The sequence below is a fragment of the Pongo pygmaeus genome, chromosome 12 (assembly GCF_028885625.2).
Source record: "Pongo pygmaeus isolate AG05252 chromosome 12, NHGRI_mPonPyg2-v2.0_pri, whole genome shotgun sequence".
Classification (NCBI taxonomy): Eukaryota; Metazoa; Chordata; class Mammalia; order Primates; family Hominidae; genus Pongo; species Pongo pygmaeus.
The window spans coordinates 109,919,666-109,947,085 of record NC_072385.2 but is presented as its reverse complement, the minus strand read 5'-3'; the positions used below and the strand labels follow the sequence as shown (position 1 = coordinate 109,947,085).

The 27,420-nt window shown below is 51.0% G+C and overlaps 2 protein-coding genes across 5 annotated transcripts in view; one reads left to right on the top strand and one right to left on the bottom strand.

Annotated features, from left to right (window-relative positions):
- The first annotated feature begins 355 nt into the window (after nucleotides 1-355).
- On the top strand, nucleotides 356-26,294 carry MFSD2B (MFSD2 lysolipid transporter B, sphingolipid). 3 transcript variants are annotated; one of them, XM_054476525.2, is made up of 14 exons: nucleotides 356-730; nucleotides 3,831-3,956; nucleotides 6,683-6,807; nucleotides 7,373-7,496; nucleotides 7,814-7,892; nucleotides 7,986-8,116; nucleotides 12,176-12,266; nucleotides 12,377-12,498; nucleotides 12,961-13,044; nucleotides 13,350-13,430; nucleotides 13,658-13,767; nucleotides 14,111-14,254; nucleotides 14,623-14,799; nucleotides 15,960-17,303. In XM_054476525.2, the coding sequence occupies exons 1-14, from the start codon at nucleotides 635-637 to the stop codon at nucleotides 15,982-15,984; spliced, it is 1,515 nt and encodes a 504-aa protein (XP_054332500.1). In that variant the 5' UTR covers nucleotides 356-634; the 3' UTR covers nucleotides 15,985-17,303. The 3 variants fall into 3 exon arrangements, with proteins under 3 accessions (XP_054332500.1, XP_063504976.1, XP_063504975.1); XM_063648906.1 differs by having other exon boundaries at nucleotides 426-730; nucleotides 7,442-7,496; XM_063648905.1 differs by lacking the exon at nucleotides 15,960-17,303 and adding an exon at nucleotides 25,994-26,294 and having other exon boundaries at nucleotides 528-730.
- WDCP (WD repeat and coiled coil containing) overlaps nucleotides 22,159-27,420 on the bottom strand; it is an 18,350-nt gene continuing 13,088 nt past the window's right edge. The window contains exons 3-4 of one of the 2 annotated variants that reach the window (XM_054476524.2): nucleotides 25,656-25,773; nucleotides 22,159-23,972 (exon numbers count right to left, since the gene is read on the bottom strand). In XM_054476524.2, the coding sequence (XP_054332499.1) occupies nucleotides 23,743-23,972; nucleotides 25,656-25,773 (348 nt within the window). In that variant the 3' untranslated portion in view covers nucleotides 22,159-23,742. The remainder of the gene's footprint in view (nucleotides 23,973-25,655; nucleotides 25,774-27,420) is intronic. The other variant, XM_063648904.1, reaches the window with a different exon arrangement.

Genomic DNA, 27,420 nt, shown 5'->3' with positions numbered 1-27,420 from the left:
AGCATAACAACCGCCTGACTGTCGCCTGATGGTTGCCTGACGTTCCTGGTTGGAAGCGTGGCCCTCTCCTGCCCTGTTCGAGTCTGACTAGCTACCTGCTGTCACCCCCCTTCCCTTTTAAGGACTTTTCTGGAATGTTGCCTGTGCCACCTGCTTTTATTCGCTGGCCAGAACTTAGTTACTGGCCAACCCCGTGGTCTGTATAGGAGACTCGACAAGGTGTATTTCAGGCGTTGGGCATCATGTGTAGCCGGCGGAATGCCTGTTCAGCCATGGTCCAGCCTGAACGAGCGGGCCTCTTGCTTCATTTTGCAGGGGAGCTGCTGCTTGCCCGCAGTCACCCCAGCGGTCTGGCAGAGCCCTTAGCGCGCAGGGCCGCCGTCTGCGGGCGCTCACGCCCTTCGGGGATCCACCCCAAGGAGAACGGTCCTGAGGGCCTGCCGGGCCTTTCCCCCTGCGGATTTTGGCTCTTCGCTGTTTCCCTTGGTGGAAGCCAAAGAAACGGTGCCCCTCGCGGTTTCTGCGTTTCCCCCGCGTTGCCAGCAGCCACTCGCGCCGCGCCCCTAGCCCAGAGCCGCCCCTCCCAAGGGCGATAACCCCGAGGGCAACGGCCGCGGGCGGCGCTGCGGTGGCAATGGCGGCGCCCCCTGCACCAGCCGCCGAGGGGTCCCCGCAGCCGGAACCGCACGCCCCAGAGCCCGGCCCGGGGAGCGCCAAGCGAGGGCGAGAGGTGAGCGGGGCGGCGGGGACCGGGAAGGGGCTGCGTCCCCACGGAGCTCGAGGGCGTCGCCTCGCAGTCCCTTTTCCAGCTGGGGGCAGCCTGGAGGGGCTCGGCCCAAACCTGCCAGCTCAGGGGCTGCCCTCGTGGAGTTACACGGCTGGGAGCGGGGAGGCTGGGAGGTGCCGGCGCCGGAAAGAGACTAGGACGGGAAGCCTATCCCTAGCCAAGGAAGTAACTTGGGGATGCGTGGTCACTGCTGTCCTGATTCCTGGCTTAGGGGTCTTGTCCCTGCCACCGCAGGTCCTCCCGGGGTCCCCGAGCTCTGGGCCGGCAGGGCTTTCTGAAGCGCCTGGGGAGGCTGCGTCCTTCCCGACCTCAGGCAGCTGCTGTGGCCTCGGCCTCCCTCCCAGACCCTGGCCTCGTCCAGGCACCAGGCTCCCCTTGGAGGCTGCCTCAGGGAAGGTCCTGGCCATGGGCTCCGACAAGAAGGGAGGAGGGCAGGTGGGAGCGGAGAGGTCTTCGGGTCCCCTTGTCCCTTGCCCGATGCCTCCGGGCCGTGCTGGCCAGTGGGGCTGTGCTGGACGGAGCAAGGGGCCTGGGGCTGTGCTGGACGGAGCAAGGGGCCTGGGGCTTCCTGGGTCTCACTGAATGCGCCTGCTCCCTGCTCGTTTCTGTGGCCTCCTCTGACCGCCTCAGCCCCCAGCCTGTTCAGGGCTTCCTACGAGGCACCTGGGAGCACAGGATTGCATCCCACAGGAAAGTGAGGTGAGACGAAGGGGCTCTCCGGGGACTGTCACTTCCCAGGGAAACTTAGAAATTCAGGGCGAGATTAACAGCAAGAGGGAAACACTCGCATTGCCGATGAAGTGCCGGCGTGGAATCCTCATACGACTCTCCGAGGGGTGGCAGCCCCGGTCACTCCAAGGAGACCGAGGTGCCCTGCCCTGGGTCACGCAGCTAGAGAGAGCAGGGCTGCGCCCCTCGCCCAGAGCCGCCCCTCCCAAGGGGCTTCTCCTTGTACAGCTAGCTCACTGTATAGCTGTAACGGGCTTTTATGACTTTCGGTAAAACTGTCATCCTCAAGACGGCAAGATGAGATCATATCCCTGGCTTCACTTGGAAGTTCTTTCTAAAGTTCTAAAAACTTGCTAGGCCTGTTTTGGGGGATACAAGAGTCCCCATTAGGGGGAGAGGGGGACTGTCACGTTGAATTCTGCCTGTTCTTAAAGTTTTCTGGAAGCTGAAATGATGTTCACACAAATGTCAGAAAAGAATCATCCTGCCCCCAGTGTGGTTTTCCCCTGTGGGTAGGAAGAGTGTGCAAAGTGTGATAAACCCTTATCTGGGGAGACCTTCCCTTCACAAGAGCCTGCTGGGGTGTCCTGCAAGATGTGGAAATGGGTGAAGCTGTGTCATCTCCACTCCCTCCAGCCCCCAGCAAATGATGAGAAAAGAGCCCAGCTTCTTCCAAAGAAACAGCACTTTACACAGGGTCTTCATGGCCATTTATTGCTTCAACGGCTATATACTGAGCACCTACTGTATACCAAGCTTTGTTCTAGGTACTGGAAACACCATGATAAATAAAAGGTAGAGTTCATGCTCTCAGAGAGTTTACATTCCTGTAGGGAGAGGCAGGAACTAAATGAGAATATAGCAGGTGGTAAGTACAACTGAGAGAGGTGAGAGGTTAGGGAATGCCTCTTGGAGGAGGTGACATTTAAGCTGGTGACATCAAACCAGAATGACAAGGAGTCACCTTCCAGGCAGAAGAATGGGAAGGGCAAAGGCCCTGAGGCAGCAACAGACTTGATGATTTTGAGGAATAGGAAGGAGCCTGGCGTGGCTGAAGGAGAGCTATTTGAGGTGAGGTGGGTAGGGGGCCGACTGGGTGGACTCCTTAGCCATGATCAGGACTTGGAGTTTTATTCAAACTGCAATGGCATTGACTGAATACCATGGATCTGGAAACAAACAAACAAAACACACACACACACTCAAAAAAAAAAAACACAAAAAAATCCTGCAATAGCAAGCCATTGGAGAGTTTTAATCAGAGAGGAGATGGGATCTGATTATTTATTCATTTATTTATGACTGAGTCTCTGTTGCCCAGGCTGGAGTGCAGTGGTGTGATATTGGCTCACTGCAACCTCTGCCTCCCTGGTTCAAGCAATTCTCTTGCCTCAGCCTCCTGAGTAGCTGGGATTACAGGTGGCCACTATGCCTGGCTAATTTTTGTGTTTTTAGTAGAGATGGGGTTTCCCCATGTTGGGCAGGCTGGTCTTCAACTCCTGGGCCCAAGCAATCCACCTACCTCAGCCTCCCAAAGTGCTGGGTTTATAGGGATGAGCCACCGTGCGATTTATGTTATTACAAAAGCACTGGCTGCTGGGTGGAGTGGATTGTAGGGAGCAAGGGCAGACACAGAAGCCACTTAGGAGGCACTCCCTGATAGACAAGAATTGGAAAGAAGAATAAAAGATGACTCCTAAGTTTGTGGCCTGAGCCACTGAGGGGACCAGTGGTGCCATTTGCTAGGAGCTGGATTAGACAATGGGATGGCCATCAGGAGCTGTATGTAGACCATGCTAAGCTGAGATGCCTGCCAGGCATCCCTGGAGGGCTGTGTGTAGGCAGGCTATGGGTAAATGAGCTATTGCCTCATTTACTCATCGAAACAACCTTGTGAAATTGGCAGGGATGTTGCATTTGACAGATGAGGAAAACAGGCTTAGAGAGAGGATGTGATTTATTCAAGGTCACATAGAGGGGTAGGTGACAAAGGCAGGCTCAAGCCCAGGTCTCCTGACCTGCAGCTTACACGGCCGTGCTGACTCAGTAAATGACGGCAGCTTCAGCAGGAAGCCCAGGGTAAGATGTCCAGAAGAACTCCCCCCCGGAAACGTTCAGAGGTCTTGGTTTAGGATCTTTTTTCTCTTCTGTCTCACTTCCTCTTAGGATGACATGGGGGCAGAATGGGGCTGAGAGGTTGCTGGAAAAGCCCTGAAGACATCACAGAGACTCAGGATGCTTACTGAAGTCATGGGGTGTGGGGACCTGTTTTGTGTCTGTTGGGAGAGGGGCTTAGTTCCTGTGTCTCCTCCAGGACAGCAGAGCTGGCCGCCTCTCATTCTGTACGAAGGTGTGCTATGGCATTGGTGGGGTCCCCAACCAGATAGCCTCCAGCGCCACAGCCTTTTACCTGCAGCTCTTCCTGCTTGATATAGCACAGGTAAGTGCGGGCAGCAGCCCGGTCTCTGCTGGCATCTTCCTTGGGGTCTGGTCCTTCCACCCCCACCTCTGCTTCTGCTCCCACCATCCTTGTACACAGCACTTCTGACACAAGCTCAACAAAAAGCCAGAAGCCAATGAGGGCAAGGTCCTCAAGGATGTTTACTGCAGCCTGTTTGTAGTGGGAAAATGAGAAACAATGTAGATCCCCGACAATATAGAAGCAGTTGGCTAAGTAAGCTGTATCATAGCCACATAATAGACCAAGCCTGTCCAGCCCGCGGCGGGACAGCTTTGAATGGGGCCCCACACAAATTTGTAAACTTTCTTAAAACAGTATGATTTTTTTGTTATTTTTTTTAGCTCATTAGCTATCATTAGTGTTAGTGTATTTTATGTGTTTATATGTGGCCCAAGACGATTCTTTTTTTTTTTTTTTTTTTTTTTTCGAGACAGAGTCTCACTCTGTTGCCCAGGCTGGAGTACAGTGATGTGATCTTGGGGCTCACTGCAACCTCTGCCTCCCAGGTTCAAGCGATTCTCATGCCTCAGCCTCCCGAGTAGCTGGGATCACAGGTGCACACCACCACGCTCGGCTAATTTGTTTTTTTTTTTTTCTTGAGACGGAGTCTCACTCTGTCACCCAGGCTGGAGTGCAATGACATGATCTCGGCTCACTGCAACCTCTGCCTCCCGGGTTTAGCAATTCTCCTGCCTCAGCCTCCAGAGTAGCTGGGATTACAGGTGCGTGCCACCATGCCCGGCTAATTTTTTGTATTTTTAGTAGAGACAGAGTTTCACCATGCTGGCCAGGCTGGTCTTGAACTCCTGACCTCGTGATCCGCCCACCTCAGCCTCCCAAAGTGCTGGGATTACAGGCGTGAACCACCACGCCCAGCCTACAGCTAATTTTTGTATTTTTAGTAGAGAGAGACGGGGTTTCGCCATGTTGGCCAGGCTGGTCTCGAACTCCTGACCTCAGGTGTTCCATCCACCACAGCTTCCCAAAGTGCTGGGATTACAGGCGTGAGCCACCGTGCCTGGCCAAGACAATTCTTCTTCTTCCAGTGTGGCCCACAGAAGTCAACAGACTGGACTAACATCACTATCAAATAGACTATCATGCAGCCATTCAAAAGAATGATCTATACCAGTTGACTTAGAGTGATTTCCATGATGCTCTGGTGAAAAAGAAAAGTTAGTTTTAGAGAAGAGTATATAAAATGATCCCATTTTAACAAAACAAAGACAGGCTCCGTGTGTGTGTGTGTATGGATATGTATATATACATATGTATCTGTCCATGTTTAAAATGTGAGCATGGAGAGAATTCTAGAAGGATATACACCAACTCGTTAATGTTGGCTACAGGAGGGAATGATGGAGAATGGAGGGTAAGTAAAACCAAATTTTTAAAATGAGGTATCCAGCCGAGCATGGTGGCTCACAGCTGTAATCCCAGCACTTTGCGAGGCCGAGGAGGGAGGATCACTTGAGGTCAGGAGTTCAAGACCAGCTTGACCAATATGGTGAACCCCATTTCTACTAAATATACAAAAATTAGCTGGGCGTGGTGGCACACGCCTGTAGTCGCAGCTACTCAGGAAGCTGAGGCGGGATAATCGCTTGAACCCAGGAGGTGGAGGTTGCAGTGAGCTGAGATTGCACCACCACACTCCAGCCTGGGTGACACAGCAAGGCTCCCTCTCAAAAACAAAACAAAAACCAACAACAAAAAAATGAGGTATCCAGCCGGATATGGTGGCTCACACACCCAGCACTTTGGGACGTCAAGGCGGGAGGACTGTTTAAGCTCAGGTGTTCAAGACCAGCCTGGGCAACATGGCAAAACTCCACCCCCACACACACAAAAAAATTTAAAAATACAAAAATTAGCTGGGTGTAGGGGAATGTGCCTGTGGTCTCAGCTACTTGGGGGGCTGAGGTGGGAGAATCACCTGAGCCCGAGAGGCGGTGGTTGCAGTGAGCCGAGATGGTGCCACTGCACTCCAGCCTGGGCAACAGAGCAAGGCCCTGTCTCAATTAAAAAATAAAATAAAATAATAAAATGAGGTATCCATGAATGTTTAAGATGACAGTCTGATATGATCCCATTTATATAAACTGATCAATCTCAAGCACACATGAAGAAGCCCTATGAAAGGCTGATCATCCAAATGATTCTGGCAGTTGTCTTGGGATGCTGCGATTTCAGATGAGCTTTGCTTAGTATTTTCCTGCATAGTTTGAGTGTTTTTCTAATGAGTGTATTATTTACATAGTCAGAAAAAACAATGCATCCTTTCCATTGTGAAACAGTGTCCACCTCTGTCAGCCCAGAGGCACCCTCCTTGCTCTGAGCCAGAATGTTTTTCTAATGAGTGTATTATTTACATAGTCAGAAAAACCAATGAATCCTTTCCATTGTGAAACACAGTGTCCCCCTCTGTCAGCCCAGAGGCACCCTCTTTGCTCTGAGCCAGCCCCAGATGAGGGCCCCGGAGTCCTCTCCGCAGTGGCTGACATGAGTACTAATGGGAGCGTGCAGGGCGGCAGCACTCACCTCCCTCCTCTGGGATCAGCGTCCTCGGGAAGGCTGAGGAGCCCTTGACACTGTGGCTCTGCCCCCCGGTCCCGGTTCTCAGGCCTCCCTCCCGGTTCTCAGGCCTGGATGGGCTCTCTGCTGCTGCTGGGCCTCAGCTCTCTATCCCCTCCCGTCTGTTTCAGATCCCTGCAGCCCAGGTGTCACTTGTTCTGTTTGGGGGAAAAGTGTCTGGGGCGGCTGCTGACCCTGTGGCTGGGTTCTTCATCAACAGGAGCCAGAGGACAGGGTCTGGACGGCTCATGCCTTGGTGAGCAACCGCTCGGTCCTTAGGATCCAGGCACCTGGTCCTGGCCCTGAGGTCACTGTTTGTCACAGCCCTGTTTCCTAGCAGAAACCCGCTGGGGTGGTTAGGAGACAAGACTGGATAATGTCGCAGGTGCACTGGGGACTGACTGTGAGTGATAAGGAGTTCAGAGACATTCTTGGGGATTCTCCCTCCCCAGATGGCACGGGGCTGGACGAAGCCTCCAAGACTCCCAGGCCTGGCCTTGGGCTCTGAGTGTGGGAAGGCTGGGCTGGAGGCCACGCGAGGCCTCATGGAGGAAGTACAGCTCAGTGTCCCAGTGTCCGCACAGGGAAGGGCACCAGCGGCGCCGAGGGTGCAGCCGGAGCTCCCACGAGGAGTGGCCGCCCATTCCCCACTGCCTCCACGACCCATCAGCCACTTCTCCCCTGCTCCTGGCTCCCACCCAGGGAGCCCCAGCCTAGGGATTCTCAAGGGGCAGAGAAGGGGTGGGGTTCCTCCAGGCTGGGCCCTTCGTGTCCCCCTGTCCTGGTCGGGGGGCCGCTCCACCTCGGCTGTGCTTCCGCAGGGTGCTGGGCTGCACCCCCTTCATCGCCCTGGCTTACTTCTTCCTGTGGTTCCTGCCCCCCTTCACCAGCCTGCGAGGCCTCTGGTACATGACCTTCTACTGCCTGTTCCAGGCCCTGGCCACGGTAAGCAGGGCCCCTTCCTGGGCCTGTGCTCTGGCGAAGCCCATTGCTGGCCATGGCCACTCTGAAGTGTGCTGTGGGGGCAGGGCCGCCGCCCTCCCCACCCGCCTGTGCCTGGACCATGCCATTGGCGCTCGCCGGCCTTGTGCGGGGCTGGCTGCCCCCTCCTGCCTTTGGGCCCCTAGCTCCGACTTCAGGTGGCCAGCTGGGATACATCACATTGGCCCGTGGGTATCCGGATGTGACACCCGGGATGGGGGAGGTCGCCCGCTGTCACCAGGCAAAGCTGGGGGTGGTTCTAAGCTCTGCCGGCGCCCCAGTTCTTCCAGGTGCCCTACACAGCGCTCACCATGCTGCTGACCCCCTGCCCAAGGGAGCGGGACTCGGCCACCGCCTACCGTGAGTGCAGCCATGGGTTTCGGGTTCCGGGAAGGCAACTGCCCCTGGGACCCCACTCCCTCTCAGTCACCTTAAGTGGCGCTCTGTCTCCAGGGATGACTGTGGAGATGGCGGGAACACTGATGGGGGCCACTGTCCACGGGCTCATCGTGTCCGGCGCCCACAGACCCCACAGGTGCGAGGCCACTGCGACCCCGGGGCCAGTCACTGTCTCCCCGAATGCAGTAAGTGCACGGGGTGGCAAGGCCCCCCAACCTGGGGTCCCCTCTGCAGGGTCACCTCCTTCCTCTAGGGCTGGTTCTCCCGTCCACACGTCACTTTGCTGTCTTTTAGGGGGCTCACTGTGCCCCCTCATTCCTTCCCTGCTCCTCCAGCTGAGCAGATAGCCCTCAAATCTAACGTCCTCTGCTAAACCTGCCTCCTTCTGGGTTCCTTCTAGACATAGAATAGAATAGACACTGGGCCAGCCACCTGGAGCAGAGGAGGCCAGCCCCAGAGGAGGGGCGAGGGTGGGGAAAGCCGTAGGACAGGCTAGGGGAGGGGGCAGCAGAGGGGTCTGGTGTCCTCGCAGAGCCCTGGGTAAAACCCTTCCTATGACCCATGTCCCCTCCCCCAGCCCTGACCAGGTGAGCCCCCAATCCGCAGCGTGAAATGGTGAAATGAGAGGGGGGAGCCCCCTTCCTTTCACAGCAGGTCCCTTCAGCACTGAGCAGATACACCTCTATTTTATCCCCCACATTTACTTTCTCTTTTTCTATTTCCCCCTTTCCTTAAGTAAATGACATTATCATCCTCCAGCACTGTCCTCTTCTTCTCCTCCCCTCTCTCAACCCTCCAACCTATGACCGAATCCTGCCCATTTTTTAGGCCAAAAGTCTGGGATGCATCCAGCCACCCTGCAACCCACTGCCATGCCCTGGCCCGTGCCACCACCTCCCTCCCCACCCCACAACTGCTGCCTCCGCCTCCTACACAGCATCCCATCCCTGCCTCCTGCCACCTCCCTGTGTGGTCAGGTGCCCTTTGAAAGGCGTTTGAGCAATGTTCATCCTCATTGCCTCCTGTTCTGCCCACGATCCCCTCCCCCAAGATACTCTTTGTGGGGAAGAGGGGCTGGGGCATGGCAGGCTGGGTGACTGACTGACTGCCCCAGTCCCAGGGAAGGTGGGGCCCTGCCCCTAGGATGCTGCAGCATAGTGAGCAAGGGGGTCCGAATCGACCATAAAGGGTGTAGGGGCCACCTCCTCCCCCTGTTCTGTTGGGGAGGGGTAGCCATGATTTGTCCCAGCCTGGGGCTCCCCCTCTGGTTTCCTATTTGCAGTTACTGGAATTAAAAAAATATCCTTTTCTGGAAAAAAACAAAAAAAGGAGTTTGAGCATGGGTGGCCCTCGCCTTCAGGACTGGGCATGGGCTGCCCTCCGCAGCCTTCATGTAGGCCTCTCCTCTGTGTGCCCTGCACCCTGCTGTGTTGGCCTTTTTTGCTTTTTTTTTTTTTTTTTTTTTTTTTGAGACAGAATCTCGATCTGTTGACCAGGCTGGAGTGCAGGGGTGCAATCTCGGCTCACTGCAACCTCCACCTCCCGGATTCAGGCCATTCTCCTGCCTCAGTCTCCTGAGTAGCTGGGATTACAGGCATGCGCCACCACGCCTGGCTAATTTTTGTATTTTTAGTAGAGATGGGGTTTTGCCATCTTGGCCAGGCTGGTCTCGAACTCCTGACCTCAGGTGATCCGCCCGCCTCAGCCTCCCAAAGTGCTGGGATTACAGGCGTGAGCCACCGCGCCCGACCTGTGCTTGTTTTTAAGTTAATATTTCAGATTTACACAAAGGCAGAGAGGCACAGATCTTAGTGTGGTCCCTGGACCAGCAGCATCAGCAACACCTGGGACCTTGTTAGAAAGGTAGATCCTCAGGCCCTACCTCAGTCCTCTGATTCACCAATTCTAGGGACCGGGCCCAGCAATCTCTATGTTAACAAGCCCTCCCGGGGATTCCGCCCCCACCAATGTCTCAGCATCAATAGTATGAGAAGAATACCAGTAATATCTGTGGCCCACCACCCATTCAAGAAAATGTTACAGCCGGGTACGGTGGCTCACGCCTGTAATCTCAGCACTTTGAGGGGCCGAGACAGGTGGATCATTTGAGGTCAGGAGTTCAAGACCAGCCTGGCCAACATGGTGAAACCCCATCATTACTAAAAATACAAAAATTAGCCGGGCATGGTGGCAGGTACCTGTAATCCCAGCTACTTGGGAGGCTGAGGCAGGAGAATCACTTGAACCCAGGAGGCAGAGGTTGCAGTGAGCAGGGATCGCGCCATTGCACTCCAGCCTGGGCAATCACCTTACCTATGTACCTGCAAAATGAAAATGAAGGGCCTTGGAAAGTCAATCTCCCCTTTCCCAATGCACCTACCGCCCCAGCCAGGGGATTGCAGCCTCCAGCACTGGCACCCTCTAGGTGTCCACTAAGCACCTGGATTGGGATAGGTGAGAGGCCCCCACCCTCCGAATCCACACGCTGCTGCTGGCCAAGGGCCAGAAGGCTGCATCCTAGACTGACTCTTCCTGCACTCACACCTGTGCCCCCATTCAGGCCTCCCATGCCTCTCTCCAATGCCAATGCCATCTCCTCAGGTGGAGCAGAGCTACCTGGTCCTGTTCTGTACACATGCCTCCCAGCTACACGACCACGTCCAGGGCCTGGTGCTAACTGTCCTGGTGAGGGGACCTGGGGTGGTGGAGGCTAGGTCACTTGGGGCCCTGAGCTGGGGACATGTGTGGTCCTTGATGTGACACAAGGGTTGGGGAAGGGAAGGTATCAAGGAGTGGGGAGCAGGAGGCTGAGAACCCATTCCCAGGGGGCAGAGCCTCATGTGAGCAGAGACTGGAAGCTCTTGGTAGCTCACAACCCACTGTCCCATCAGATTTCACTTACAAAATTGAAATCCATTATAAAATTATTAAGAATCTCAAGACAGCAACAGCAGAGCATTGAAGACCAGAGGCAGTGCCTTCCAGAGCATGAGGCCCAGGGCGGTTGCACAGGATGAGTGCCCTGCCCCACCCTGCGCCGTCCCTCTCCTCCCCTCCCCAGAGGCAGCCTCTGTCCCGAACTGGCTGTACTCTCGTGCATGTCTTTTTAGGCATTTTAATGCATATGTATTCTTCTCTGAATGACAGGTAGCACTGTCCTGCTTCCTATATATACAGAGGCAGGGTCTTACTCTGCCACCCAGGCTGGAGTGCAATGGTGCAATCACAGCTCACTGCAACCTCGACCTCCCAGACTCAAGCGATTCTGCCACCTCAGCCTCCCTAGTAGCTGGGACTGCAGGTGCACACCACCACACCTGGCTAATTTTTGTATTTTCTTTGGTAGATATGGGGTTTCGCCATGTTGCTCAGGCTGGTCTTGAATTCCTGGGTTCAAGGGATCCACCTGCCTCAGCTTCCCAAAGAGCTGGAATGACAGGCATGAGCCACCGTGCCTGGCCCTGCTTCCTATATTAATTTTTTATTTTTATTTTTTATTTTTATTTTTTGAGACGAGATCTCACTCTGTCGCTTAGGTTGGAGTGCAGTAGTGTGATCTCGGCTTACTGCAACCTCCATCTCCCCAGTTCAGGTGATTCTCCTGCCTCAGCCTCCTGAGTAGCTAGGATGACAGGCACCCGCCACCACACCCAGCTAAATGTTTGTATTTTTAGTAGAGATGGGGTTTCACTATGTTGGCCAGGCTGGTCTGGAACTCCTGACCTCAAATGATCCACCCACCTTGGCCTCCCAAAGTGCTAGGATGACAGGCATGAGCCACCGCGCCCGGCCCTGTTTCCTCCATTAATCTGAGTCACCATGCATCTCACCGTGCTGTAACCACCTGCTCCTGGATCTGTCTTCCTCCCCACACTCTGAGCCCTGTGGATGGACAGGGCTCACTTATCCATCACTGGAGCCTCAGGGCCTGGCATGCGGAAGGCAGCAGCAGTCAATGTTTGTTTCATAGAATGTGGGAAGGAGCACTTTGGCTCCTGGGGCATCAGCGTCCTCTTTGCCATGCAGGGAACACAGGGTCAGCAGAGGGGGTGCGTGGAAGGACCAGCCCGGGCCCGGAGAGCATGCTGTCCTGTGGGGTGATTGGGAGGTGGGGGCCCAGCGTCCTGGGCTTGGGTTGTGCCTCCCTCTGCTCCCATTGGGAGGCAGTACTGCCCTGCCCCTCTGGTGTCACCACCTCCAGGGGTTGAAGACATCACCCACCCCAGTCCTGTCCTGTCCCACAGGCCCGTCTCTACTGCATTGCCGCTGCCGTGGTTGCAGTGACTTACCCCGTGTGCATCAGTTTACTGTGCCTAGGGGTGAAGGAGCGGCCAGGTATGGGGTTTGGTGAAGAGGGAAGCAGAAGCTGGGGGCAGGGCTCTGCTTGGGGGCGGGTTTTGCTTTTGAACTCTGCGAAGCCAAGGTGCCACCCTTCTGCGTTGCAGACCCCTCTAACCCAGCCTCAGGCCCAGGCTTGAGTTTCCTGGCTGGGCTGGGCCTCACTACCCGGCACCCACCCTACCTGAAGCTGGTGATCTCCTTCCTGTTCATCTCTGCTGCTGTTCAGGTACCTCTGGCCAGCTGCCCCCGACAGGCTTGGCGCTGGCCATGCTGACCTTGCATAGGTTCAGGGTGCAGTCTCCACTTGAGTTTTATAGGGAGAAACGTGCGGCTGGCACATGGCTCAGAGGGGCTAGTGCCGGGAGGAAGATCCTGGTAGGGCTTGTGGGAATGCAGGGCCAGGGCCTGGGCACTAGGAGGCTGACAATGTATGGGCGGTTTCCTCTCACATTACCTGAAGTGTAGTCAAGTCCACCTGATCACAGCTGAGCAGATGATGAGGGTGGCCTAGGAGTGGTGTTTGTATCTGTGTTGGGGATAAGTGTCCTTTGTGGGGGAAGGGACTGTATGATGGTGGCAGCAAGCCGAGGTCCCAATGGAGATGCCAGACTCGAGACCCTGTCCTTGCCCTTGACTTCTGAGCTCCTGCCATGCCCTGCACATACCCACTTCCTGTCCATCTCCTCAGGTGGAGCAGAGCTACCTGGTCCTGTTCTGTACACATGCCTCCCAGCTACACGACCACGTCCAGGGCCTGGTGCTAACTGTCCTGGTGAGGGGACCTGGGGTGGTGGAGGCTAGGTCACTTGGGGCCCTGAGTTGGGGACATGTGTGGTCCTTGATGTGACACATATGGCCAGAGTTCTGGTGGTCAACATTTTGGACTTTGCTTTGGTCTTGGTCACCTGCATTGCAGCAGAGGGTAGAACTGGGGCCAGGATTACAACGTTCATAGCCACCGGTTTGAACCAGGGGCAAGGCCAAGGTCAGGCATCCAATCTAAAAGCCAAGGCCTTGGGGTCCCGGGCGAAGGCGCTGGCAGCACGGCCCTGGCGTGATGACGCTGTCTGCTCACAGGTCTCAGCCGTGCTGAGCACCCCGCTGTGGGAGTGGGTTCTCCAGCACTTTGGGAAGAAGACGTCAGCCTTCGGGATCTTTGTGAGTGAGGCGGGAATCAAGGGTTGGGGGTGGCTGGAGGGGAGAGGCGAGCGAGGTGACCTTGGTGCCTGAGCCTCCTGGGGCCAGCAGGGGTGGATCTGTGTTCCCTTGAGTCTTCAGGGCCTAGCACAGGGCAAGGCATGGGGGTCGTCAGTCGAGTCGTGTGTGAAGGAGCAGGCCCCACGAAGAAGCAGGTGGCGGGACAGCTGGTGTGTGTGTCTCCCCAGGCAATGGTGCCCTTTGCGATCTTGCTGGCTGCTGTGCCCACAGCACCTGTGGCATATGTCGTGGCGTTTGTATCTGGCGTGAGCATTGCTGTGTCCTTGCTGCTACCGTGGTAGGCTGGGTGTGGGGGCCTCACATGTGTCCACAGTGGGTGTCACCTCCTTCATGTCAACCTGCTGTCCCAGGCCCCCTGCGCCCAGCCTGTGCAGGAGATGGAGGCCACCAGCTCCATCCTCAGAGCCCTCCTGAGAGGACACCAGGCAGTAGGAATGGCGGGGGGCTGGCAGGGGGCTGGTGGGGGGTACGAGCCCACAGGCCATCTGCTTCTCTGGTGGCCAGTCTGGTCCTGGGCACAGAACTCAGGGATGAATCCACTTTGGCCTCCGTCCCCAGAGAATTCACAGGCTGCTGGTGGCCAAGGGGCTAGGAGGGCTAACTCGACACCCCCGCCACAGGTCCATGCTGCCAGACGTGGTGGATGACTTTCAGCTGCAGCACCGTCACGGGCCGGGCCTGGAGACCATCTTCTATTCCTCCTACGTCTTCTTTACCAAGCTGTCTGGCGCATGTGCCCTGGGCATCTCCACCCTCAGTCTGGAGTGAGTCCCAGGGTTAGGATACAGCAGAGGCACCAAGGACCAGTGGGCAGGAAGAGGGCAAAGCCCCCCACCTACCAAGCTCGGGGCATCCATGAGCCTGGGGCCTAAGCGCTGCTCTTTGGAGAGTGTGGGGAACCACTTCCCCAGGTTTCTCTGTGCATGAGACTGAGAGGGCCAGCTCCCCCTTTCTCAGTTCTCTCTAAACTCTCCCAGGTCAGCCTGTCCCCTTGACACTCCTCTCCTGATCTGACCAGGAAATGAAGTCCACGTTTCAGGAGGGGGTGGGGTGGGGTGAGGTGTCAAGTCCCTCCACCCAGGGTGCCAGGCTCAGCAGGCCCTGCCCTAATGGCTGGCTGATGTTTCTCCAGGTTCTCGGGGTATAAGGCAGGGGTCTGCAAGCAGGCAGAGGAGGTGGTGGTCACACTCAAGGTCCTCATTGGCGCCGTGCCCACCTGCATGATCCTTGCTGGGCTCTGCATCCTCATGGTCGGCTCCACTCCAAAGACACCCAGTCAGGATGCCTCCAGCCGGCTGAGCCTTCGGAGGTAAGCCCCGCACACCCCCTGCACCCAGCGAGGCACAGTGTGGGCTGCTGGGGGAATGACTAACACCAGCCTGCAGACGTCCCTGCTGTGTCACACAGTCGTGCCTCTGGGACACTCTTTCCTTAGCTCAGGTCACCCTTTTCTCCTGGATTTTCTTCTCCCACTCTGGCCACCCCTTCTCAGTCGTCTTCCTTTGATCACCTGGTAGACTGTGGTATGTGAGGGCTCCCTCCTTGACCTCCTATTGGTTTTGCTCTCCAAAGCCCCCTCGGTACCTCTTCTGCTAGCCTCACCCAACTCAGGCACTCCTTGTGCCTGGTGACTGCTAGAGCTGCCCCTCCAGCCTGTGCTTCCCTCAACTTCCAGAGCCGCATATCACTGGCATGTGGACATTTCCACCTAGTAGCCCACAAGCCTGGCACTCAGTCTCGATGAGCCTCAATGGAACTCATCTTGTCCCCCTAACTGGCTCCTCCTTCTGTGTCCCTGTCTTGGTGAATGACACCATCGTTCCCTCTGGGTGGAAGCCTAGGAGTCTTCTGCTCTTCCCTCCCACGGGCAATACTGAGCAGGTCTCTGACCTGGTCCTTCCCCTACCAGAACACCGACCCCACTGACGGGGAGGATCTACTCACTGTCTGACCTTCCGGGGAGGCTATGGGAACCTTGAAGGCTGGGGCTGGCTGTTTTATTCCTTTTTGTATCCCAAGAGCCCAGCACAGAGCCTGAGGCCAAGCAGGTACTCAGGAATCACTGCTGCAGCATCACCACGTCTGGTCCAGCAGACGTGCACAAGCACCCAGTGTTCACACACGTAAGGTCCACGAGCATGCACACATCATGCAGGCCCACGCGGGACAGGCAGTGGGTGGCCTCGTCATCAGCCACTCCCTGCCGAGGGTGACGGCCTTGGGCTCCGCAGCAGAGAGATACCGAGGGCACGCTTCCCAGTCAGGGAAGGCCAGGCGGATGGGGAACTGCTTGATGGCACTTGGAGAAACAGGGTTGTAGCTCATTTACAGGACTTGGGAGGGGAGGAGTTGAAGAGGAGTTGCTGGGAAGACAAGGAGCAGCCATCAAACCTTCTGCGGGCTTCTGCGGCAGGACAGACGGCCCACACCACTTCCATCCTTCTCCCTGGCTTCCTTCCCTTCCCACAGGAGGACCAGCTACAGCCTGGCCTAAAGCTTAGGAGGGTGACTGTGAATGGACCCAGGAGCCAGCACCCTCGGGGCCTGACATCGCCCTCCTCAGCCCTTCAGCACCGGGCCTGGCAGTTTAGCACGCCGCCTTTTTCCCTGGGATGTGGAGTCTTCAGCAATGTGTCCTGAAGGGACTGGCCTGCGCTCCAGGACCCCACTTGGCATTTCGTGTCTGTTGCCTTCAGACTATCTCAGATAGGCCTGTGCCCCTGACTAGCCCAGTAGCACTTGTCTCTAGAAAAAGGAAGCTCCTGCCCAACCTGGCTTGTGGACCAGTAATATCTGTGGCCTACCACCCATTCAAGAAAACGTTACAGCCAGCTTACTGCAAAATCCGCCTCCCGGGTTCACGCCATTCTCCTGCCTCAGCCTCCCGAGTAGCTGGGACTACAGGTGCCCGCCACCATGTCCGGCTAATTTTTGTATTTTTAGTAGAGACGGGGTTTCACCGTGTTAGCCAGAATGGTTTCGATCTCCTGATTTCGTGATCCGCCCGCCTCAGCCTCCCAAGGGCGTGAGCCACCGTGCCCAGCCTGCCCAGGCTGGTCTTAAACTCCTGGCCTCAGGTGATCCTACTGCCTCAGCCTCCTGAGTAGCTGGGATTACAGACACAAGCCCCCGTTCCCAGCTCTAGCATTTCTTAAAGACAAAAGTGGTGTATAAGTAACAGGAAATTCACATTATGCTGTACTCATTCTCTAATATCACAGCCATGTTAGAACAAATTTGGGTTTTCAAAACAAGCGTAACTGAACAGAGTATATATGTGTATGTATATAAATATATAGAAATCCTAAATGGTCCCTGTGACATAAGAAATACACATTTGGTCTCTGCCCCAGGTTCCTGGCACAGAGCTTCTAAAATGCTAGTAACTTCTTGAGTGGTAGGGGTGAGGGGAACATCTTTTGTTATACATAATAAGCCCTTTTCAAACAGATCTGAGTTTATGCTAATGATGTGACTGGCAGAGGATGGGGGCTGGTTGCCAGAGAGACCAACCATGTGATTAGAAGGTTGAAACTTTCAGCCTTATCTCCCTACCCGGAGGGGACAGGGACTGAAGACTGAGCTCATCATCAATGATTTAATCAATCGTGCCCATGTAATGGAGCCTCCACTTCCAAACAAAGGGGTTCAGAGAGCTTCTAGGTTGGTGAACACATCCATGTACCAGGAAGTCTACCCCACTCCACGGGGACAGAAACTCTTGTGTATGGGACTCTTTTAGATTTCATGCTATATACCTCTTCATCTGGCTGTTTATTTTATAATGAACCAATAAATGTTAAGTAAAGTGTTTCTCTGTGTTCTATGCATTATAGGAAATTATCAAATCTGAGGAGGGTTTTGTGGGAATCCCCTATTTGCAGCCAAGCTGGAGAGAAGTGTGTATCGCCTGGAGACCCACTACTTGCAACTGGTATCGGAAGTGGGGATCAGCCTGTTGGACTGAGCCCGTAACCTATTAGGTCTGCACTAACTCTGGGTAGTGTCAGAATTGAATGAAATTGTAGGGTACCCAGTTCATGTCCATAGAGAAGTGAAGAATCGCTTGGTGTAGAAAACCCGCACATCTGATGTCAGAAGTGTTCTGTGGTTACAGAAAAAAATAGTTTCTCCTTTTAGTCTCATAAATATTAAAGGATTAAATAAATATTTAAAAATATTCCCACAAAGGGCCAGGCGCGGTGGCTCACGCCTGTAATCCCAGCACTTTGGGAGGCCGAGGCGGGAGGATCACGAGGTCAGGAGATCGAGACCATCCTGGCTAACATGGTGAAGCCCCATCTCTACTAAAAACACAAAAAATTAGCCAGGCGTTGTGGCAGGCGCCTGTAGTCCCAGCTACTCGGGAGGCTGAGGGAGGAGAATGGCGTGAACCTGGGAGGCAGAGCTTGCAGTGAGCTGAGATCGTGCCACTGCACTCCAGCCTGGGTGACAGGGCGAGACTCCATCTCAAATAATAATAATAATAATAATAATAATAATAATAATAATAATAATAATAATATTCCCACAAAGAAAACACGAGACCAAATGATTTTTCCAAGTTCTAGCAAACTTTCAATCAAGGATCATTCCTACTTCATACAAACTCCTACACAGAGCAGAAAAAGAAGGCACACTCTGCTACTCATTCTATCAGGCCAGAGTAAGCTTCTTACCAAAACCAGCCAAGCACATTAAAAAGGAAAGAGGCCAGGTGTGATGGCTCAAGCCTGTAATCCTGGGACACTGGGAGGTCAAGGTGGGAGGGTCACTTGAGCCCAGGAGTTCAAGAAAAGCCTGGGCAACAAAGGGAGACCCTATCTCTACAAAAAATTTTTTAAAAATTAGCTGGGTGTGGTGGCACACACCTGTAGTCCCAGCTACTTGGGGGGCTAAGGTGGGAGGACTGCTTGAGGCCAGGAGGTTGAGGCTGCAGTGAGCTGTGATAGTGCCACTCACTCTAGCCTGGGCGACAGAGCAAGCCCCTGTCTCAAAAATAAAAAAAGAATTTACAGGCTAATCTTACCCATTAACAGGGAAAGGAAGAATCTTAAACAAAATAATAGCAAAATGAGTCTAGCAACATATAAAAAATAAATACACCATGAACATACTGGGTTTATTCCAAGAATGCAAAGTTTAACATTAAAAAACCTATCGGCTGGGTGTGGTGGCTCACGCCTGTAATTCCAGCACCTGGGAAGGCCGAGGCAGGAACACGAGGTCGGGAGTTCAAGACCAGCGTGGCCAAGATGGTGAAACCCCATCTCTACTAAAACTACAAAAATTAGCCAGGCACAGTGGCAGGCGCCTGTAATCCCAGCTACTCATGAGGCTGAGGCAGGAGAATCGCCTGAACCCAGGTGGCAGAGGTTGCAGTGAGCCGAGATCACGCCACTGCACTCCAGCCTGGGCGACAGAGAGAGACTCTGTCTCAAAAAAAGAACACAAAAAACCTGGCAAATGAAATTTACCACACAGAGCAATGCACAGCATGAAGTCAGGAGCTCTGCAGAGGGACCCCTCAATTATCCAGCAGAGGCTGGGCTCAGTGGCTCATGCCTGTAATCCCAGCACTTGGGAGGCTGAGGTGGGCAGATCACTTGAGATCGGGAGTTTGAGACCAGCCTGGCCAATATGGTGAAACCCCATCTCTACTAAAAATACAAAAATTAGATGGGTGTGGTGGCAGGCACCTGTAATCCGAGCTACTCAGGAGGCTGAGACAGGAGAATGGTTTGAACCCGGGAGGTGGAAGTTGCTGTGGGCCGAGATTGTGCCAATGCACTCCAGCCTGGGCGACAGAGCAAGACTCCGTCTCAAACAACAACAACAACAAAAACCCCCCAAACAAATAAAATTATCCAGCAGAATACTGATTAAAGACATAAATGTGAAGACAAAACTTCCATAAAAAGGAAGATAGGTAAATGTGTGGCTTCCTTAAAATTAAAATGTTTGTCCCACACACAAGGTATAAAGAAAGAGGAGGCCAGCAGGAGTTCGAGACTACCCTGGCCAACATGGTGAAACCCCGTCTCTACTAAAAATACAAACATTCGCCAGGCGAGGTGGCGCATGCCTATAGTCCCAACTACTCAGAAGGCTGAGGCAGGAGAATTTCTTGAACCCGGGAGGTAGAGGTTGCAGTAAGCAGTGATCGTGCCCCTGCACTCCAGCCTGTGTGACAGAGCTAGACTAGATCTCAAAAAAAAAAAAAAAAAAGAAAGAAAGAAAGAAAGGGAAAAGGCCAGGTATTGTGGCTCAGGCCTGTAATCCAAGCACTTTGAAAGGCTGAGGCAGGAGGATGGCTTGAGTCTGGGAGTTCAAGACCAGCCTAAGCAACATAGTGAGACCCTGCTCTCTATTAAAAAATAAAAAATAAAAATAAAATAAGAGAGAGAGAGAAAAGACAAAGATAGGTCCACAAAGTGGATGAAGATACTAGCAACATCTAGATATATAAAGAATCCTAACAACTCAACATGAAAATTGAGCCAATGATATAATCAAGGATTTTGCAAAAGAAAACTTGAACAGCCAATAAACATCTGAAATGATGCTCAAGTTCACTGCTGGTCTGTCAGTAAAACTAAGGGGCCGGGCGCAGTGGCTCACATCTGTAATCCCAGCACTTTGGGAGGCCAAGGCAGGTGGATTGTTTGAGGTCAGGAGTTCAAGACAAGCCTAGCCAATATGGTGAAACCCCGTCTCTACTAAAAATACAAAAATTAGCTAGGTGTGGTGGCAGGTGCCTGTAATCCTAGCTCAGGAGACTGAGACAGGAGAATTGCTTGAACCTGGGAGGCAGAGGTTGCAGTGAGCTGAGATCGCGCCATTGCAGTCCAGCCTGGGCAACACAGCGAGACTCTGACTCAAAAAAATAAAATAAAATAAAATAAGGGTCACAGTGAGATAGCATTTAAAACTCCTAGACTGTCCCAAGTTGAGAATGTAGAATAGGAGCTCTGATACGTTGCTGTTGGGAGTGAAAGTGATATAACCATCTTGGAAAATAACTTGGTATTATCTCATCAAGGTGAACTTATACCTTGTGATCCAGCAATTCCATTTCTAGGTAAAAGACCCTAAAGAGACTTTTCAAACACTTGGATCAAGAGGCATTTACAAGAATATTCAAAGCAATATTGTTTACAACTTCAAAAATAAATCCGAGGAACAATCCAAATGTCCATGGTAGGAAAATGGATAAATTGTGGTGATTCAAAACAGTGAAAATAACATGCACGTAACAAGGATGAATCTTAGTACCAATGCTAAGTGAATAAAAAGCAAGTCACCAAAGACTAATATATAATATATACCATTTGTATAAAGCTCAAAAACAAGCAAAAATACAAATCATATTGTTTCAGCCAATGTGTATATGTGGTTGTGAAACTCCTTTTATAAAGAAAGAAAACGAATGAAGAACTGATAATTACAACAATCAGGATAGTTACCTCTGAGGCAAAGCTATGGAGACAGGAACAAGGAGGGACAGGAACTTGAGTGGTTTCTGGTCATGTTCTGGTTCTTCAGTTAGGCCATGAGTGGTTCATTTTATTATTATTTTTATTTTTTATTTTTATTTTTATTTTTTTTTTTTGAGACGGAGTCTCGCTCTGTCGCCCAGGCTGGAGTACAGTGGCGGGATCTCGGCTCACTGCAAGCTCCACCTCCCAGGTTCACGCCATCCTCCTGCCTCAGCCTCTCCGAGTAGCTGGGACTACAGGCGCCCGCCCCCACACCAGGCTAATTTTTTTTTGTATTTTTAGTAGAGATGGGGTTTCACTGTGGTCTCGATCTCCTGATCTCATGATCCGCCCACCTTGACCTCCCTAAGTGCTGGGATTACAAGCGTGAGCCACCACGCCCGGCCTATTTTTTAATTTTATATATATATATATATATATATATATATATTTTTTTTTTTTTTTTTTTTTTTTCTCTCTCTCCGTCGCCCAGGCTGGAGTGCGGTGGCGCGATCTCGGCTCACTGCAACCTCTGACTTCCAGGTTCACACGATTCTCCTGCCTCAGCCTCCCAAGTAGCCGGGATTACAGGCGCCTGCCACCACGCCAGGCTAATTTTTTGTATTTTTAGTAGAGACGGGGTTTCACCGTGTTAGCCCAGGATGGTCTCAATCTCCTGACCTCATGATCCACCCGCCTCGGCCTCCAAAATTGCTAGGATTACAAGCATGAGCCACCGCGCCTGGCCTCATTTTATTACTAAGACTTCCTATACCTTATGTACATATATATGTAATATGTATCACATAATACCCATTCAGAATTTAGAAAAACTTGAGTGCAAAATGGGACTTGTAAAAATATCTTTATGCAAAATATTTTCAGTAGAACATTAAACAATCCTTTGAAGAATTTAGCTCTTCTCTCCCTGCCTCCAAAGCCAGCAAATATGAGATTATTTTCTATTGTTCCAGTGACTGTAATAATAGCAGAGGTCAAGGAAACATCTCTTGTATGAGAGTTGTCATGGAATCAGATTTGTTGTAAAGAACCATTTATATTCTGGACTGTCCACCAGAAGAAGGAATACAGACAACATATGCATATATAACTGCAAGATTATTGCCGGTTCCTCTATAGCAGCAATAATCGCAAAGAAAATACTACCAAAACATCCAAAACAGCCACAATAACCATTAGTGATTTTATTGAAGACTTATTCACAGTATTTTGACCTGAGAAATGGTGATTGTAACATACTCTTTTAGGCGCCCACATTGATCTTAGTTAACAGTCCTGTAGTTCCCTCTTTAGGCTTCAAGATAATTGTGATTTCATCCTTCCCCAGATACTTCCAAGTGGAGCCAGGCCTCAGACTGTTCTCAGTCACCGCTCTCCCACAGCTGATTACAGACATTGCCTCTGCTTCCTACCCCAGCAGCTGTCTAGTGCACTTGAACCACAAAATGGGCCCTCACTTCTTTCCTAACCCAGCTCCATCTTGGTAAACTGTAACAGACAGGAGTCCCCAAGGGCACAAAATAGTTTCTTTCCAGATGATTTTAAAGGAAGGGGGGAAAAGGAAGCATATGTGCTAATGGAGGTTCTATGCCTGAAACAATTTATCTGCAGATGCCTAGCCACTCACTGATCAATTTGTTATGCTGCCGTGACTGAAATCTGTGATTCCATCTGAAGGCAGTGAGAAGTGGTGTTACCATCTGAAGGGGGTCAGGGCTCTTACCTGACTAAGCTGGTACTTTAGCCCATAAGTGAAACAAAATGGCACTTTTTAGAACTACCTCGGATTCGGTTAAATTTCTAACTTCCTGAAATACTTTCTCTCACAGATTCTCTGCTGGTCTCTAAGACTTGAAAGGAGAGAAAATAAAAATATCAAATTAAAGTGACAAGTTAACTAAGCGAGCTGACTACTGGGAGAAAAATAGGAAAGTTGTATGATCTCAAAACTGGATTTAAAAAAAAAAAAAGTTATTTCAGGGACACTCATGAGTGGCCACAGCACAAAATCCTGCAGTAGGACTTACCTGGGCTCGACACTGTGGTAGCAGCATCCGCACAACCTCAAGTGGAGCCCAGAGGGGACAAATTCCCTTGAAATTTCATTCAAAATTTTCCCAGGGCCAGTTTTTAAGAGTACCTGGACCTTTGTCAGCCAGAATTTGTTAAGGAAGCAAGAGGGTTAGGTTTAAATTCTGGGAGGTCCAGGCAACATCAGAGCCACTTCCTGTTCCTGAGAGCAGAAGCCAGTGGATCTCTGGTCCTCCTTGGAGCTCTGCTAATTCTTGCTGGTTTGAGGTTAATATGCTAGAGCACATGCCCCCCAGCAGACTCCTCAACCTCCTCTTGAAGCCAATAAAAAGACCTATAACAATGCCAAGGTATCTTTTAAGTGCTCCTAAGACAGCTTCAATGCAGCTTGGACGAGGGACACAAAGCCTCAGAGAAACCATAAAACACAATCCATATGGCACCATAATATTGTTTTGTTCTGGGAATTCTGCCCTTAGTCAAAACCACACAGTCATGAATACATAAACACCACTTTCGGAGCCATCTAATAAAGACTGAGCTCTGCTACACAGCAGCGAGCCTTAGCTCAGGGGAAACGCTGGGAAATCAGGAGAGCCGACCATGGCAAGTGCTTCGCCTGAGTGCAGTGCAAGTCTCATTGGTGAGTGTCCACAGTGTCAAGCAGGCCTTGTTTGTAATGGTCTCATCTGAAGAGCTACACAGCAAGGACACTGCAGATATCAGGCCATGCCATCTACATGGTTACAACAGCCAGTGGTATCTAAACTGGGGGCAGCAAGGCCTGTAAAGACTTTAAGAGAAGAAACAGAACCTGGACTGTGAGAAAAAGAGTCTCTGAAGACATCTGACCTGGACAGGCTGCCATCTCTTATGATTATTTCCTGTGTGGCTGTGAAGGTTAACGGGATAAAGCCCTCACTGTCAGCAGAGAGAAGAATCCAGTGGGAATCTGCAAATAAAAATAAATACATAGGCAATTTAGTATATATTATTCTTATGATGAAACATATGACTACAGATTTTTTTTTTTCTGAGTGAAGGAATATAGTAGTTGATAATATTCAACTCAATCCTTATAAGATTTTACAGAGAATGGGGTATTACTTAGGGTCAGGTAGGAGAAAAAGGGGAAAAAATGAAATGATATTTGATGTTCAATGTTGGTGGCTGCTGTTACAAGAATGAGGCATAAGAAAACAACCATGCTCCACATCTGATGAATCTGGCATGAATGACTCAGTCCCTTGCCACTTAGGAATATCCTTTGAACATCCATGTTTACTCCATATTAGAATGGCAACTCCTCAAAGACATATTCTGTAGGCCGGGGGCAGTGGCTCACGCCTATAATCCCACCACTTTGGGAGGCCGAGGCGGGCAGACCTCGAGGTCAGGAGATCGAGACCATCCTGGCTAACATGGTGAAACCCCATTTCTACTAAAAATACAAAATATTAGCCAGGCGTGGTGGCATGTGCCTGTAGTCCCAGCTACTCGGGAGGCTGAGGCAGGAGAATCGCTTGAACCCAGGAGGCGAAGGTCACAGTGAGCCGAGATCGTGCCACTGCATTCCAGCCTGGGTGACAGAGCGAGACTCGTTCTCAAAAAAAAAAAAAGAAAGAAAGAAACATTCTGCAATGCTGCTATGATCTTTACATTTTAGTGCAACAGAAATAAATGAGGCTTTCTGTTACTTCCTTGCAGTTGTTATACACTGCTTTGTAAGTCTTTTCTAATTTTTTCATACGTACATTTAACTTTTCAAGCTAGGCTGTAAGTTCCCTATGGGCAGGGTGCATATTTTCCATATGTTTTGGCACCTATACTAGGCCTGGGTATATAGTAAGCAATTAATAACATTTGTTAAGGCTGGGTGTGGTGGCTTATGCCAGTAATCATAGCACTTTGGGAGGCCAAGGTGGGAGGATCACTTGAGGTCAGGAGTTCAAGACCAGCCTGGGCAACAGAGTGAGACCCCCCCCCCCCCGTTATCTACAAACATTTTTTTTTTAAACTTGGCTGAGGCTGGGTGCAGTGGCTCACACCTGTAATCCCAGCACTTTGGGAGGCCAAGGCAGGTGGATTGCCTGAGCTCAGGAGTTTGAGACCAGCCTGGGCAACACAGTGAAACCCTGTCTCTACAAAAATACAAAAAATTAGCCAGGCATGGCAGCATGCGCCTGTAGTCCCAGCTACTCGGGAGGCTGAGACAGGAGAATTGTTTGAACCCGGGAGGTGGAGGTTGCAGTGAGCTGAGACTGCACCACTGTACTCCAGGACTGGGTGGCAGAGCAAGACTCCATCTCCAAAAAACAAACAAACAAACAAACAAAACTTGGCCAGGCATGGTAGTGAACACCTATAGTTCTCACTAGTTGGGAGTCTGAGATGGGAGGATTGCTTGAGCTCAGGAGTTCGAGGCTGCAGTGAGCTATGATCACACCACGGCACTCTGGCCTGGGCAACAGAGCAAGACCCTGTCTCAATAATAATAATAATAATAAATTACTTGTTAACTATCCAGTGAATTACTGAATGGTTGGTATCCCTCATTTTCATTACCAGCGTAGTTAAAACAGATGGTGGGGGAGGCAAGGATGTTAGGTAGGGTCAATTTCTGAGCACGACCTACCATGTAGCATTTCAATGAGAGAAAGGCCAAAAGTCTGCTGAATCGTACTGAGCCTTAGTTTACCATCACAGAGAAGCACCGCTCTTTTTTCAACAACAGGAGCTAGATAATAAGGTTTCTGCAAATAAAAAATAAAAGTTGTTAAACTGATTGCAGAAGTAATGGAGTTAACATTTCTTAAGAAAGGAATGTGTAAATAGTTTTTTAAAAAATTCTTATCTATTACCACTAATCAACTGGACTTCAGTTTTAAGGAGCTCTTTGCTGCATTATTTAACACAGCTAAAAAATCCAAACAAAACAGCCTTATTTTTCCTTTTGTTCTACTCTTTCCTCAGGGTTGTTCATCACTAGGAACTGGCTCTCCTAGAATACAACTAATAACACTAAAAGGATGATGGACAGCAGCCTGAGAGACACAATCTGACGGTAAGAACACCTGCTTGGCTGTTTCAGAAATAGCTAAGACACCTCATGGTTTATTAGGAAAAAAAATGCTGATAGAGTGTCCTAAGTGGTAGAGTAGCAGAGAATTTGCATAAAATAAACAAACTGTGGTCAAAATTCACATAGCTTAGAAAAAGCACAAATAAAAATAAATGATTTGTAAATTTTAAAGTCGTTAAAAATTGGCTGGGCACAGTGGCTCACCCCTTAGTACCAAAAGTTTGGGAGGCTAAGATGGACAGATCACTTGAGCCCAGGAGTTCAAGACCAGCCTGGGCAACATGACAAAACGCTGTCTTTACAAAAAATAAAAAAGTTAGCCAGGCATGGTGGTGCACACTTGTAGTCCCAGCTACTCGGGAGGCTGAGGTAGGAGAATCACTTGAACCCAGGAGGCAAAGGTTGTAGTGAGCTGAGAAGGCGCCACTGTACTCCAGGCTGAGTGACAGAGACAGACTCCATCTCTAAATAAATACATACATAAATAAAGGACAGTTGTATAAGTTATGTGTCTAACTTATTTTGTTGTTAAGCACTTTGGGAGGCCAAAGTGCATGGATTGCTTGAGCCCAGGTGTTGGAGAGCAGCCTGGGCAACATGGCAAGACCCCATCTCATAAAAAGAAAATAAAACTATACATCATTGTGGTAGGATGAACCACTCAAAGAATATGTCCACTAATATTTTTAAATGAAGTCACAGGAATAAACTGTAAAAGTCAAAACCAACTAATCATTTATTTCACGTCTTATGAAATGTAACTTCTGAAATTACAGGGGAAACTATTTCTTGCTTTTGATTATTTTGTAACTTTTACTTTTCTCATTACAAAAGGAATACATGATCAATTTTTTAAAAGTGTAATAGGGCCGGGTGTGGTGGCTCACGCCTGTAATCCCAGAACTTTGGGAGGCCAAGGCGGGTGGATCATTTGAGGTCAGGAGTTCGAGACCAGCCTGGCCAACATGGTGAAACCCCGTCTCTACTATAAATACAAAAATTAGCTGGGTGTGGTGGTGCCCACCTGTAATCCCAACTACCTGGGTAGCTGAGGCACGAGAATCGCTTGAACCCAGGAGGCGGAGGTTGCAGTGAGCCAAGATCGTGCCACTGCACCCCAGCCTGGGTGACAAAGCAAGGCTCTATCTAAAAACAAATAAATAAAATAAAATAAAATAATAACAGAAATATATAATGCAGACAGTAAAGTCCCCAAAATTCTATCCTCCAGAGATAGCTACTGACAACAGCTTGGTTGGATGACATAATTATAAACTAAAAAACTGAGGAATTGAAATGGCAACAAAACTTTTTTTTT

Bases quoted from the DNA above. Each gene is read 5' to 3' on its own strand.
- MFSD2B (XM_054476525.2), top strand. From the start codon at position 635: ATGGCGGCGCCCCCTGCACCAGCCGCCGAGGGGTCCCCGCAGCCGGAA. The intron at 3,957-6,682 runs GTAAGTGCGGGC...CGTCTGTTTCAG, and splicing joins TCCTGCTTGATATAGCACAG to ATCCCTGCAGCCCAGGTGTC. The intron at 12,267-12,376 runs GTATGGGGTTTG...TCTGCGTTGCAG, and splicing joins AGGGGTGAAGGAGCGGCCAG to ACCCCTCTAACCCAGCCTCA.